Here is a 14,761-nt window from a genome sequence, read left to right as displayed (position 1 = left end):
AACATGGTTTTAATACAAAATGTGGAAAGGAAAATAAACATGGTTTTAATACAAAATGTGGAAAGGAAAATAAAAACAAAAATCATGTGACAATTTTATGAAAAAAAAATGCACAGTGTGGTCACAGCCTTAGTAGTATTTTAAATTTGAATAATAATAATAAGATTTAAGCATTGTTTGAACTGCAAAGAAATTTCTCAATAAGTTATTTTATATGCCCTTTAAAAGTTACTACTAAGTAGTCAAATACTTTATAATTATATATTTAAATTGTGTCAACTGTTGTAGGCTTAAAACAGAATCTTTTGAAGAAGACATAGAAGTTTTAAATAAAGAATTGAAGGATGTAAGTAAAACTTTTTTAGTTTCCTTAATGCATTTAGACTAATGTTCTTTAATGTTGTGGTTAAATTGTTGGAGATAGCTAAAGTATTATGTTCCAATAATAGATCAAATAATACAGAGCCAACAAACTGCACTTTTGTTTTGTTATTTTTCATGTATCTGTCTTAATATGTATTTCCTTTTAATATTATTAACTATCTTTTATTTTTCTTCATCATTTCTTAATTACTTTTATGATTTGCCTTTTCTGTATGTTTCTGTTGTTTATCTTATCCATTTTTTGCTCCATCATTAAAATTATGTGCATGAATAATTACTTCTTCAGTATTCATAAGCAGTATGCTCTCATTATTAAGGTGTTAAAGTTTAGTTTATTTAATTTAGTGACTGAATTTCTACTAATCCTAAACATCTCGATAGTGGCAGGATAAAAATTAACCTTTTTCTGGGCCTGAAATTTTTTTTTCTCAATGTTAGATTCTGTTTACTTTGGTTTGAACATGTGTATATTTTATGATTTAAATAAAATAAATTCAACTAGAAGCATATTTAATGTCAACCCTAGAATATCATTTATAGGAATTTATTACGCCATCTTGTAACACACCTGAAAAGCAACACAATATTAAGTCCACTTTTTATCAACATTGTTATATTTTAACTGTGTTATTTTAACTTAGAATTTTAATAAACTTGTATTGAATCATTAAGAAGTTGACCAGATATTAAAGGTGAACTAAAGTTTCTTAGGCCATTTCCTTTTTCAAAGCAGTGTACCTGAACTTGGATTTTCCACTGGGTAAAAAGTAATAAGGGTATTAGATATTATATGTACGAGTTTCTGTTTAGATTATAAGTTTTTATTTTAAAAATAATAAACCAATATTCTCATCAAAAAAAATTTTTAATTTCATCCCATTTATGCATAATGTTTCAGCTATTTAGAGCTCTTCTGTATTGTAATTTTCAGTTAGTACATTAAAAGTTATAAATTTATGCTTATGTAATTTAAGTTATTACTAAATTACCTAAGTACTAAGTTAGGTAAAATCAGTTAAGTACCGAGACCTAAGTCAACTTAGGAGTTGGTACTGTAAGTGGAGGGTTGTTTTATAATTATAATTATTTAGTTTTTCTAATTCATATATTGATTTTATCATTAGTGCTTGAGTAGGTTAGGTATTTAGATTACCATTGTCTGTTTGTTGGTTTACCGATTTAAAATTTTGTTTGTTATAAATATTGATTCTAATATTCTATATTTATTAATGTTATTTTCTTTACGTAAAATTTTTGTGTTTTTGAAATCAACATTGTGCTTATTCTTGAAGTATGCTGTAATAGTTCCATTGCTAATTTAGATTTTAATATTTGGAGTTGCAGTTTTGTTTATGTTGTTGCAGGTTACGTTCAGACCACTGTGATGTTTGTCTACAATATGTTTTATTATTACAATTTATTTTATATATTACATTTCCTAATTTTTCTTTTGGTATGTTGTCTTTATTTCTAGTATATATTTATATTATTTATTTTTTAAATTTTATTTCTAACAATTCATATTGCTTGTATGTATTTTGTACATTAATTCTTTAACCCTTTAGAGAAGGAATGGTGGGAGCGCTTTGCAGGCCTGGCGGCCTGAGACCTGTGGCCGGCTGCCAAGCACAGGGGCCTGAATACTTTTTGACAATTTCCACGTTTGTTTTTCATTTTATAGATAATTATCTTTTAGAGTTTCCCATAATCCTTTTTTCATCTGAACTTTAAACCAGCATAGGTGGACTGAACACCTAAATAGGTGGCATAAATACTTATTTTCTTTTCATTATTGAAAACTTACTTAAAATCTATTTTTTTAAATTTCTTATCTATCATTCCTTATTTAATCTATAATTCCTGACCTAAAAAAATATTTACAAATACACTGATAATTATTATAAAAAATCTATTTTCAAAAATAAATTCCAATAGAAAATTATTTAGTTATAAATATAGTTATCATTTTTAAAAAACAATTTTTGAATTGTTTTATTTCTTTATTTTTTAAAAATATTTTAAAACATAAATCCCTTATTGACAATTCCTTTTAGCATTAAATATCTCACTAACTTGTCTTTGTTATGACAAATTAAAAAGTTGATAAACTTAAAAGTATTATGAATATTTTCAAAAGGATGAAACTGCTAGGTAAAGGTAAAGGGGAAAGGTAAACTAGTACAGGACCTGTCTAAAAAAAAAAAAAGGAAATTTTGCAAATTTTAATAAATAGTTTCAACCATGCTTAACACGGAAATGCATAACTTAAAACGACTGCTAAGCAGTTTATTAGTTTTATAAAATAACAAATTATGAAATGTTAGGTTATTTAATTTTAAAAAATCTTTAAAAATTAAATTCTACTATGAATAAATCAATCCAGAAACGATCGATCGATAATAGTCGTGAACAGATGTTTTTCGAGTGTTTAAAAAAGTATTGTGATAACTTTTGTTAATTTGCTATATTATTATCCATAAAATATTTGATAAAGATTAAATCGTTTATACAATTTTAAATTAAGTGTCTGTGTCATTGTATAATTTTGTTAATTAAGCATTTCAGCTTTCATGTTATATGAAAGTTTTTATATTAAAATTGAATTAACTTTTGTTATTTTTCCAATTATAATTTATTTGTAAATTTATTGTTAGCTTTTAGTAGAAGAAGAGAGGCTTAAATTTGAATTATCAAATGCTCAAAAAGAAGAAAAGGCTATCACTCTTGATTTAGAAGAACAAAAAACAAACAGTGAAAAACTTGATATTGAAGAAGTGAGATACTGGAAGGAATATACGAAACATAGGAATGAGTATATTTTAATTGAAGAAGAATTCAAAAGGTATTTAGCATTATCAATAATTATTTTGACTGTCCAAAAGATTTTATATTTGTTTATTTTGTAATATATATATATATATAAAAGTTACGGTCTAAGCCAGCTGTTATTTCGATGTTAGCTAACTGAGGGGATCAGCTGATCGAATGTATATAAGAGATGTACCGAACACAATAAAGCCAGTATTTTACAGCAAGCGTGTTAGATCTTATTCCTTCTTCTCTTTTTTGACATTTTGCTTTCGCCAATACTTAACTGGTGCCGAAACCCGGGACTTAAAATCCCGGAATAATATTTGCTTTAAAGAAGAATTTTTTTATCGTAGTTTTCTCAGCTTTCAAATTTTTTTTTCTATTCTCTCATTTTTTTTTTAATGGCTGACAACATTATAGTCAGACAAGCGGTCATGAACCTGGAAGCTTTAAATCAAAAAGGGGTTCAGAACCTTCCTCCCATGGAGGTGCCTCCTCCATCCCCAAAATTTGCCCCACTACTGGAAGTTTCTCTAGCAGGAGCCCACACCACAACACTTGGGGAATAAAATGTACAAATGTCATCTACAGAGAAAAACCGAGGGCACACAGGTCGGAGCAATCAATCAGGCCGAGGACTGGAGACAGAGGCTTAAGAGGGAATATGAAGATATTTTTTTAAAGGAGACATGCTCGGGGCAACTGGGCAGGAGACATCCTGCTTACTTCATTGATAAGCATTTATACTTTTGAGACTAAATTTAATCCCTGAAGGGGCAAAGTAGTTAGTTTTTTAGTTGATGTTGCAAAGAAGTGGGTAGGTTTCATATTTTATCATTGTGGAGATGTTTTCCACCATAGTGATGTTCTGCTGTTTTCAGCAATGTTTCACAGTGTCTGTGGTGGAGCCAATCTGTACCACTTAAACAGGCCAATGAGATGGTGGGAGAATAGATCCGATACTTCTCAGGCCAGCTAGCTAAGAAATTTGTAGTAGAGACAGGGTTTCCAGTGATAATTCTTTTTCTTGGTGAGAAGAAGTGGGTTAATCCTAGAACTTATGGAGTATCTGCGCCACACAACCCTTGTTATAACATGTAGTGGCTGATGTTGGTTCCTAGTATTTTTGAATGGATTTAATTTGAGCTAGGCCTTATTCCAATTGAGTTATTTTCTGAAAAATCTAAGGTCTTTACACCAAAGGAGCATTGAAAAACATTGATGCAAAACCTGTAGTGGTCAAATAAAATTTTTAAATGATTCTTGTATGTTTTATCGTTCAATAATGGTACTTAGACATCATCTATAAGTTCCCAGTTTTATCTTCTATTACTACCCATTTTACTTGTTGAAAGATTGGCCTGAGATGTTTTTAGGAAGGCACTGTAACAACAAAGTTTTTAAAAATTTGTTGGTAACTTTATCTTGAATGAGGGATTCTATTTGATAACAATTTGTGTGTTTTTAAATTTCAGTGTCTGTGAAATTACTTGTTGTTTAACGCTATATATAAATAATTAGCTGATGGGTCCTATAAAATTTCAGAAATATGTGATAAAATTTCTGAATCAATGGAACTTATCACTGTATCAAATTTTCTTTGTTCATGTCATTCTAAACTGAGCTTCAAACTGAATGAACCAACTTTTGGGATCAGGCTTCCATAAAAGGTGGTGTTTTAATGGCTTAGCAAGATACTTTTTAGTGTCAAAACTTCTACCCAAAACAACTTTTAATTAAATTATAGTACAGTCATATAAACAATGAGTTGGAAGTGAATATTGACCATAGGAATACTACTAAACAAAAAAATAGTGTAGAAAATAAAAAAGTAAGAGTTAATACATTGGAAAAAACAAAACAATTTTATGAGGGAGAATTGTGTTAAGGCTAACACTGCAGGTTCATGTTTTGATGGGTTTGGTGGAGGGAGGTTTATAGGCAGCAACTGTGTTATCATCATCATACTTTGAGTTTTTATTAATATTTCTTAAGACAAGTAAGGAAAAACAATGGATTTAAGAAAGAGATTAATTTTAGTATTCTAGTTCGTATTGGTTCTTCATCTCTACTTGCACTCAAGGCGGGAGGTTTTTTTATTTCCTCCTCTTCCCAGAATCTATTTCAAAAGAAAAATGTCTTTAAAATGCAAAAGTCAATTAAATGGTAGTTTGAAAGTAATAAAATTGTTATAATATTCTTAATTCACGTTAGTTAAAGCAAGTTTAATTCTTTGTTTTTTCATCTATTTATATGGCTTATATTCTTTGTTTTTGTTTTTCCTTGACAAATATCCCAAAAGGGTGTTTATTTAAATATCTAAGTACTTGTTTCTTTAGATAAACTTTGTTAAATATTATTTTGTAATTAGAATATCACTCTTTTATTAAACATATTTATGTATTAACAGTTTGAATTGTCAGCTGGCTTATACCAAAGGACAGTTGGAGAAACTGAAAAAGACTAATGTATTTAATGCAACATTTCATATATGGCACAGTGGACATTTTGGAACAATAAACAATTTTAAACTTGGACGTCTTCCTTCAGCTCCAGTTGACTGGAGTGAAATAAATGCTGCTTGGGGTCAAACTGCTCTTCTTCTCTCTGCTCTAGCAAATAAAATGAATTTAAAATTTGAAAAGTACCGATTAGTGCCATATGGAAACCATTCATATATTGAGGTTTGTATTTTATATATTTTTTTAGGATTGTATTTATTTATTTTGTTGTTAGAAACTTTTTAGTACTGTTAACCCAGGCAATAGGCACTTTTACTAAAACAATGAGGGTAAAATGAAACTTGGTGATATAGCACCTAAAAACGTACTGTTTGCTATCTCCTTTCCCGGGAATCACTGCCACCTTGGAAAATGGTTGTAAAAATCCATTATTATTTTTATTTCACAATAAATTCTGTTAGGTGCATTAGAAAAAAAAAGTTGGAATAAAAATGATTAGTTTAATAAATATTTTACAACTTTTGTTTCAATCTTTTTTTTTTTTAAATGAATACTTTTTGAATTAAATTCCATCTTATGTGTAGTGTATTTCTAAAAACTACATGTACTCCCTGTTATTACCTAAAACTGAAATTATTTTTGATTTGATTAATTAATAATTGTTAGGTTTATTAATTTATGTATTTTATACAATAATAATTATTATTGTTGTTCATTACAGATGTACTCTGAACCTCTATAAATTAATCCTCCAATAATCTAAAATATTTTTTAATACATTGTAACCGACCATAGTTAAAATTTAAGTCTATTGATTCAGTTAAGTTGAAATATCAATAAAGAAATTTAAAACCTTTTTTTTGTATTATTGATGCTAGAGATTTATTGGAAGTAACCTAAATTACAAAAAAATTAAGTCTGAAGATGAAAAGATTGTTCTCTGAAACCTTATTGTAACAAAAATATAATAATAAGACATTTTTATGCCTGAAGATTTAAAATTTACTTAATTATTGAATTTCCCTTCCAGCTGGAATCTTCGGGAAAACAATCCGATGGACACGCCTCTACTCTTGCCATTGATGACAGTCGAGAAATCTTCCTTCAGACAGTTTTGTTGGATGTTCTGTCATATTTAGGTTTTTGTGCACCTTATAGTGAGGCATAATTTTTGAAGTATTAACTATGTTGTGGCCAGGAAATGAAATTGACCCTAAGGATTTTTTAAAATTTGTATTTGATAATGCACAATTTTATACTCAAACTATTGATGTGTTTTATATATTTCATGCCATGGGAGATATTCTTCAATGCTCGACTCCTATGAGTGCTTTGGCTCAAGATCTGATTATTACATGTCTTTCCAAAATTCCAGTAAACATTTTCTGGTGGAATTTTGGAAAGATATGTAATAACCTTTTAGCAGTCAAGCATCAAATATCTTCCATGGCATGAGATGTGTATAACACATATAGTCTGAGTGTAAAATAGTGCATTATCAAATACAAATTGTGGAAAACCTTTGTATAAATCTCGATTATTGGTAAAATGATAGTCAACAATTATAAAAGTACTGCAACCTTAGAAGCCCCAAAACCTAAAGATGATAAAACGTCCAACAAATTGGTCTGAAGGGAGATTTTTTCTCCATCTGTCTTCAGAGACTGGAACAGGCCTTTTATATCTTTAAAGTGCAACAGATTTTTTTCTCCTTATTCCAGTTGATGAAGAAATTCAATAGTTCAGTAAATTTTAATCATCTATCATAAATTTTTTTGATTTATACAAAACTAAATGCCTCATGAAGTACTAGCCAGCCTGTAGTAAGAATAGAATTTTTGGCTTTACCTTAAATTGTTTCATCTTATAAATTTATACTTAAACTTTTACTGTTAGGTTCTCTAACTTTATTATTTATGGAAGCACTTGATCTCATAGGTATTAAGTTAAAGGAAATAATCATATAATAACATTTATTCCATCTTTTACAAAACAGAGAAGGCTACTACTAAAGATACTTTAGTATTGACATGCATTTTGTTTAAAATTTTGTGATATAAGAATTAGATTTTTATTTTATTCTGTCATTGAATTCATTTTGAAACTCAAAGTTAAAATAATATAGATAGTATGTATATATGATTAGTTACTCTTTAATAAATTTGTATTGATAATTTAAATTTAAATTTAGGTGGTATCAGAACAAAAGGTACTACCACTTTTTGGTTCTGGGGGTTTCAAGTTTCTATGGGATAATAAATTTGATTCAGCAATGGCTGCCTTTCTTGAATGCTTACAGCAGTTCAAAGAAGAAGTTGAGAAAGGCCGTTCTGGTTTTTGTTTGCCATATCGTATGGAAAATGGAAGATTAGAAGATTCTGGTACTGGAAATTCCTTTTCAGTAAAGTAAGTAGTTCTATATGCATTATTATTTATTTTTTAACAAATATTTTTAAACTTTATTTTATCATATTTTACAGAATCCAGTTCAATTCTGAAGAACAGTGGACAAAGGCTTTAAAGTTTCTTTTAACTAATTTAAAGTGGGGTCTAGCGTGGGTATCTAATGAATTAGCTCATGAAAAAGAATATTTTGTATTTTGAAGTTTAGATTTTATCTTTTCAGGTCATTACCAATTTTAAGTCTTAATCAGGAGTGTGAAAAGAGCTGATGAAGTTATCTGTGATTCATTTGTTATCAGTGTAAGATTAGGTAAGGTGAATTTCAGTTTTATAATAAAGACGCCCATTGTGTGGATAGTTGTTCTTTCTTTATTTTAAATATGATTATTTTTACTGGTATTTTCTTACTTATTACTCTAAGGTGATACTATGCCCTCTCCTGCTCTCCTTACCTTATTTATATTTCTCTTTTATATTTAATAATATCATATTAATTAATATGTATATGAAATTAATAATTATAAAATAAGACCGAGTCGTTATAATTGTAAATAAAATGCCATATACATACATATTCTTTCATAACAAGTAAATAATTTCATACAACTTGAGTCATGTATGTGGGCATTGATATACAGTAACACTCCAAATTATTTTGAATGTATATTATAGTTTGAGGTACAAGATTGTTGGCAGGTGCCCTTGAAGACTTTCCTGCTTGGACTTAAGGGGTTAGGTCTGGAATAGAGCTATATTATTCTCATGAAAAAACTAGTAGCTGGTTGATTAATGAAGTGATCTACCTACTCTATATAATATAAACGCGGATGTGAGGGATTGTTTGTAGTATACCACTATTTATATCTGTCTATAAATCTCCTACTTTTCATAGTAACTAGTTAGTATATTATTTAATCAAAACAAAACTTGGCTAAGATTTTCTAAAATTTAAATCTATGTTGATATACATCAATTTCAATTAAGTACATTTTTCTTCTGTGATTGGTTGTTAACATATTATCTCTACTAGTTTTATTTTATTTTTCAACAAGATCCAAAATTCTTTGGGCTAGTATTACCAAACTGTAACACATTATCATTTTATTTGTAATAGTAATACATTCACTGAAAATAATTTCTAAGAAGGTTAAGTTTCTCACAAAAGGATTAAACATTATATAATTTATTTTTTAAATATATTATTGATAAGGTACTGTTTAAAAAAATATATTAAAAACATTACTTTTGAGCCATTTAAAATTGTTAGATAATGAAAATTTTTAATCATTACAGTGTTTTGATTCTGAGTAAATTGCTTTTACGTATAGATTCACTCAATAAATTTTACATTCATCCTGTTCAATACAATTCATTTTTGGAGGATTTTAGTCTTTGAACCATTGGTGTAAGCTCTTATCCAGGTTTCCTTTAGAACCTGGGTTAGGATTCTTATTGTCACTGGCTTCCTCGCCATTGTCCTTGATGAGACATCACCAACATCCATTTCCGCTTATATCATCCAGGAAAGATTTAATTTAGTTCCAGGGGCTTCTAGTTTCTTTCTAAAACTCTTCTTTCTTTTTTTTTTCATGGATTTTTTAATTTATTTTGCTTTATTAATTTACTTTGTAATTTTTCTACAAAATTATCCCATTCAATTTTCGGATTATTCCACATTCTCATAAATTTAATAAGGTACTTCTAAAAGTTTCTAGAATCATTTTTCTCTCATGAAGTGATGAGTTCTGATAATGTTGTGAACCATGTGGCGCGACTTCAGTGTGAATTCAATGAATTGAATGTTGAATTAAAAACACTGTCACAGTCTGAACTCCCTGAACTTATTTTGATGGGTCGAATTATGTGTACTTTTCCCCCTCCTTACTTTGAGTTTAGAAGTGTTTGTTGTTTAAAATAGTTTAACTGAGAGGCTTAGGTTAATCGAAATGAGGCTTCCTGGTAAAGATAGTAAGGTTGACCATAGACTTATAGCCAAAGAACCTTATAAGAAGAAAGTAGCCGTTGGTGGCAAAAATCAACCAGCTTCAAAGAAATAAAGCTCTGTTTTAATTTGTTACAAATGTAAAGGGGAAAATCATATGGCCAGGAATTGTCCTACTAAAATCAAGAGGGAGACAGAGGATAGAGGTACAGAATCCTTGAGCACCCAAGGGCATCATGCCTCCATTTGCCATGACATGCTTGGTTTGGGTGGTGATCAGTGGGTTGCTGATACTGGTGCGACTCAACATATGACTAGCTCCAAGGACTATTTTGTTTCCTACAAACAATTTCAGTCGCCTACGTTCATTCAAGTAGGTAATAATGATCTGATAAAGGCATATGGACATGGTGATATTCTGGTTGAAATGAGAGTTGGTGAAAAATGGGAATTACATCATCTGAAGGATGTTTGGTTTGTACCAGATGTGAGCCGCAATCTTTTTTCTGTCAGTCGAGCTCTGGATAGAGGTTACAAATTCTTTGCCAATAAACTTGGTTGTTCACTTTCTAAGAAAGGTTCTGTACGATTGACTGAGCAGAAATCTAATGGCTTGTATGTTCTTGATATGCAATTCCACATTTCCAAGCATGCTGCTGAGGTGATGCTGACCCTACCTGTTGATTCACTACAGTTGTGGCATAAGCGTCTCTGCCATCAGAATAAACGTCATGTGAGAATAATCATGAAGAAAATTGGAGTGTGTTTGGCTGATGATGAGCATTTGTGTGAGGGCTGTATATGGTAAACACCACCGAGATCCATTTCATGATAGAAAGAGGAAAGCTGTGCCAGATGGATTCATGCTGATGTTTGTGGTCCTTTCCAAGAGGATTCTATTGGAGGTTCTAAGTATTTCCTCTGCCTGAAGGATGATTATTCCATGTTTAGAAGAGTTTTCTTCTTAAAGAATAAATTAGATGTTACAAACTGCTTGTCAGTGTTTATTAATGAATCCAAAGCAGCTGGACACACCATCAGGGAACTTTTCTGTGACAATGGTGGGGAATTTATTAATGCAGGTGTTCAAAAACTACTGGAGGAGAATGGAATATCACTTAGACAAACTATTCCTTACTCACCTCAGCAAAATGGTGCATCTGAGCGTGAGAATAGAACGCTTGTTGAAGCTGCACGTTCTATGATACATTCCAAGAATTTGCCTGTAAAGTTGTGGGCTGAAGCTGTCAACACAGCTGTGTTTTAAACCGAACTGGACCAACTGGTCAAGAAAAATCCCCGATTTAGCTGTGGACACAGTGTGCCCCACCCAAAATTGATAAGTTTAAAATTTTTGGGAAAAAATGTTTTGCCCATGTTCCCAAATGCAGACGTCGAAAGATGGACAAAAAGAGTGAACCTTGTTTTTTTGTGTGGGTACACTGAACATCATAATGGCTTTCGTCTATGGAATATTGCCAAAGATTCCATTGTTTTGGCTCGAGATGTTATTTTTGATACAGTCTCCAATTCTGCATTTGGTGAAATTGTCTGGATTAGAGCTTTTGAAGGGAGAAGAAGGAACTCAAGCTTAACACCATGAAGAGACTGGATCTGATTCTGAGATGAAATATTGGACACTTGTGGACCCCTGCTGGAACATTCTCCTGAAGCTGAAGTACAACAGGATAATACAACCCCCAACATCCAAATGGTACAGGCACCTCGTCGCGGTACTAGGGAGAAACGACTTCCTTCATACTTGTCGAATAATTATGTTCTAATCGCAGAACAGGACATGAGTGTCAATAAAGCTCTCCAATCATCAGAATGTGACTTGTGGAAACAAGCCATGAAAGAGGAATTGAGTTCACTTGCTGAAAATGACACATGGGAGTTAGTGGAACTACCTGAAGGGAAGAAGGTGATAGCCAACCGATGGGTGTTGAAGGTGAAAAGAAAACCCAACGGTGAAGTTGAACGATACAAGGTGCGATTAGTAGCTAAGGGTTATGCACAGAAGCAAAGAGTTGATTTTGAGCATACATTCAGTCCTGTCGCTCGTTTTGAAACAGTGAGAACTCTTTTGAATGTTGCAGCTGTTGAGAAATATGAACTTGGACAATCTGACATACAGACAGCATTTTTGTCTACATGTATCAACCTTCTGGCTTTGATGATGGAAGTGGACGAGTCTGGTGCCTAAGGCGCAGCTTATATGGGTTGAAACAATCACCAAGATGCTGGAATCACCGCTTTGTACAGTTCATAGAATCGTGTGGTTTTAGGGCTAGCAATGCTGACCCTTGTCTTTTTGTCAAGGAGTGTGGAAGTGGGCGTAGGCTCATGGTTGCCATCTATGTTGATGATGGAATTCTAGTGAGATCGAAAGGCAATTGACCAATTTATCTCAGACTTGACTAAGGAATTCCGGATTACCATTGGGTCTTTGATAGCTTCCTGGGGATGCAGATTAAGAGAAAGAAGGATGGCATTTTTGTGCATCAGGAAGCATACACAAAGAATATCCTTTCAAGATTCAAACCCAGTTTCTACTCCCTCTGAGAAGCGTGCTGAAGAAGTTGAGGATTCACCTTTGGAGAAGAGTGTTCCATATCACCAGGCTGTTGGCAGCTTGCTCTACTTGACCATGACTACTCGCCCAGAATTGTCGTATGCTGTAAGCACAGTTTTGGAGGTTCTAGACTGTCCAAAGAAATCTGATTGGCAAGCAGTCAAGAGAATCTTCAAGTATCTGAATGGCACCAGGGAGTATGGGCTGTTTTATAAATCAGATACTAAACTAAAGTTGGACTGTTATTCAGACTCAGACTTTGCAAATGACAACTTGTCTCGACGATCAAGAACTGGATTTTTGATGACGTGTGGAATGGGTGCTATAAGTTAGTTGAGTCGTAAACAGCCAGTTACTGCTTTAAGCACTACAGAAGCAGAGTATATTGCAGCATGTGAGGGTACCAAGGAGATGGTATGGCTTCAGCGACTGTTGACTGAGTTGACAACTCTACATGGCATTCCACAGTTGTTGGTTGACAACCAAAGTACCATACAGATGATACAGAATTCAGAATTTCATCGCCACACAAAACACATTGAAGTGCATTTTCACTTTGTACGTTAGAAGTAGATGAACAATGAGTTTGAACTGCAGCATGTGCCCAGTAGTCGTCAGCTTGCTGATGTATTCACGAAGAGCCTTCCTATTGGATCTTTTGTTAAGAATCGCACATCAATTGGAGTCTTGAGCTTGGGCGGGTGTGTTGGATTAACCTCAGCAACTTTCATGCAACTGTGACTGCGCCTCCACGTTGGATAACCTTCCTTTACTGTATTTCAGTTTGCTGTATTCCATGTGTATCAATCTCACCAGATTTTTTTCTATTACAAGTTTCGTTTAGTTAACAGTTATTTACTGCTTATTTACTCTTTCCCTCATCACTTAAAAATTCATTAATTATCATTAAACTAGGCTGTGAGAAACAATTACTCAGCAATAAAATCAAAATGGACCTAAAAAAGGGGATTTTAAAGAACAGAATTGATATTTGCTAATTTTTTTTTTGGCTCCTTTTTCAACATTTATCCTTGGGCCCATCTCAACCCATGAATTTTTTAATTTATCATAAAGGTTCAGTGGTATTCTGGCTTTAAAAAAAAAATCATTTAAATTAATTTTTTTTAATCTCAACCATTATTATTATTATTATTTTTTTGTTTGTTTGTTTGTCGTTGTTGTTGTTGCAATTGTTTTCATTGCTTTGTTGGCTTTTATCCCGTTGTTGAAACATTTGATAAAATAGTTAATATGGACTTTATCAATAACTTTGTCTAGACAGTGGGACTTCATTCTAAATTCCTGTTCAATAAAAAGAAAGAAAAGTAATAAAATGAATCAATACACAAGAAGGGATACTTGCTAGCAAAAATTTGCCCTATTAATATGTTAAATAAATAATATATTACTTTTCAGTTGGTCTATATAATTAAGCATTGTTTTTTCTTACCATTTACTCTTAACAGCCTCATAAAATTTCTGTGGTAGCGTCCACAAAAAGAATTCTACTATATTTAATCAGATAGATATTCAGGTGGTTATTATTATGGGACTTAGTGATTCAGGAAGTGTGACAGTGACATTATGCTTACTCTTGATTTTTTTTCCCTCCTTGGATCTATTTATTATCGTTTTATGAAAATTAGGCCTAACACAATTGACAAATTTCTTTATAATAATTTGTAGTTATGATTCATTATGCATCAAGAAAAAACATTTAATTATTTTATAAGAAAAAAGTAATATATAACTTTAATTATTTTATAAGAAAAAAAAGTATGTATTTTATGATATCAGTAAAAAGGTATCCAGTATAGGTAAATTATGGTAAGAATATACTCACCTATTTTTTTTATAAATCTCAAATATTATCATTACCACTTTGTTACATATATTTCAGCTTTCGTGTTTTGTTTTTATGATTTTGTCATAATTTTATAATTTGTGTTTAAACGTACCTATAATGTTTAAAGGATTTCACGACTAATTTTTAAATGTTCATTGAAATTTTAAAACATTGTTATGAGGTATGTCAGATGTGACTATAAATGAGAAGTTCAATAAATAATAAAAAAAAGTGGCATCAAAAATATTTAAAAATATCTATGAGTTTCTAGGGATAAAAAAAATTGTACTTTAAAAATATGAATTTTAATGGATTGTGGATTAATTTTAAGTTTATTT

The 14,761-nt window shown here is 31.2% G+C and overlaps 3 protein-coding genes across 5 annotated transcripts in view; all 3 read left to right on the top strand.

The window, feature by feature from the left end:
• Window positions 1-8,417, top strand: part of Atg6 (Beclin-1-like Atg6) — an 18,441-nt gene extending 10,024 nt beyond the window's left edge. The window contains exons 4-9 of one of the 3 annotated variants that reach the window (XM_014418119.2): window positions 289-346; window positions 3,039-3,226; window positions 5,606-5,879; window positions 7,849-8,063; window positions 8,138-8,212; window positions 8,284-8,417. In XM_014418119.2, coding sequence (XP_014273605.1) covers window positions 289-346; window positions 3,039-3,226; window positions 5,606-5,879; window positions 7,849-8,063; window positions 8,138-8,212; window positions 8,284-8,329 — 856 coding nt within the window. In that variant the 3' untranslated portion in view covers window positions 8,330-8,417. Of the gene's footprint in view, window positions 1-288; window positions 347-3,038; window positions 3,227-5,605; window positions 5,880-7,848; window positions 8,064-8,137 lie in introns of all 3 variants that reach the window. The other 2 variants (XM_014418115.3, XM_014418117.2) reach the window with 2 other exon arrangements.
• Window positions 8,418-11,713: 3,296 nt separating this feature from the next.
• LOC106679137 (uncharacterized) lies at window positions 11,714-12,208 on the top strand. Its single transcript, XM_014418109.1, has one exon. The coding sequence runs from the start codon at window positions 11,714-11,716 to the stop codon at window positions 12,206-12,208; it is 495 nt and encodes a 164-aa protein (XP_014273595.1).
• A 282-nt stretch (window positions 12,209-12,490) lies between these two features.
• On the top strand, window positions 12,491-12,910 carry LOC136795285 (uncharacterized). Its single transcript, XM_067045353.1, has one exon. It carries the CDS (start codon window positions 12,491-12,493, stop codon window positions 12,908-12,910), a length of 420 nt encoding a protein of 139 aa, XP_066901454.1.
• Window positions 12,911-14,761: the final 1,851 nt, after the last annotated feature.

Source organism: Halyomorpha halys, unplaced genomic scaffold (assembly GCF_000696795.3).
Source record: "Halyomorpha halys isolate HHAL.00 unplaced genomic scaffold, Hhal_1.1 Scaffold179.1, whole genome shotgun sequence".
In the NCBI taxonomy this organism is placed as follows: domain Eukaryota; kingdom Metazoa; phylum Arthropoda; class Insecta; order Hemiptera; family Pentatomidae; genus Halyomorpha; species Halyomorpha halys.
Note: the sequence above shows the minus strand (reverse complement) of the source record. Positions and strands in the feature narration are given on the sequence as shown.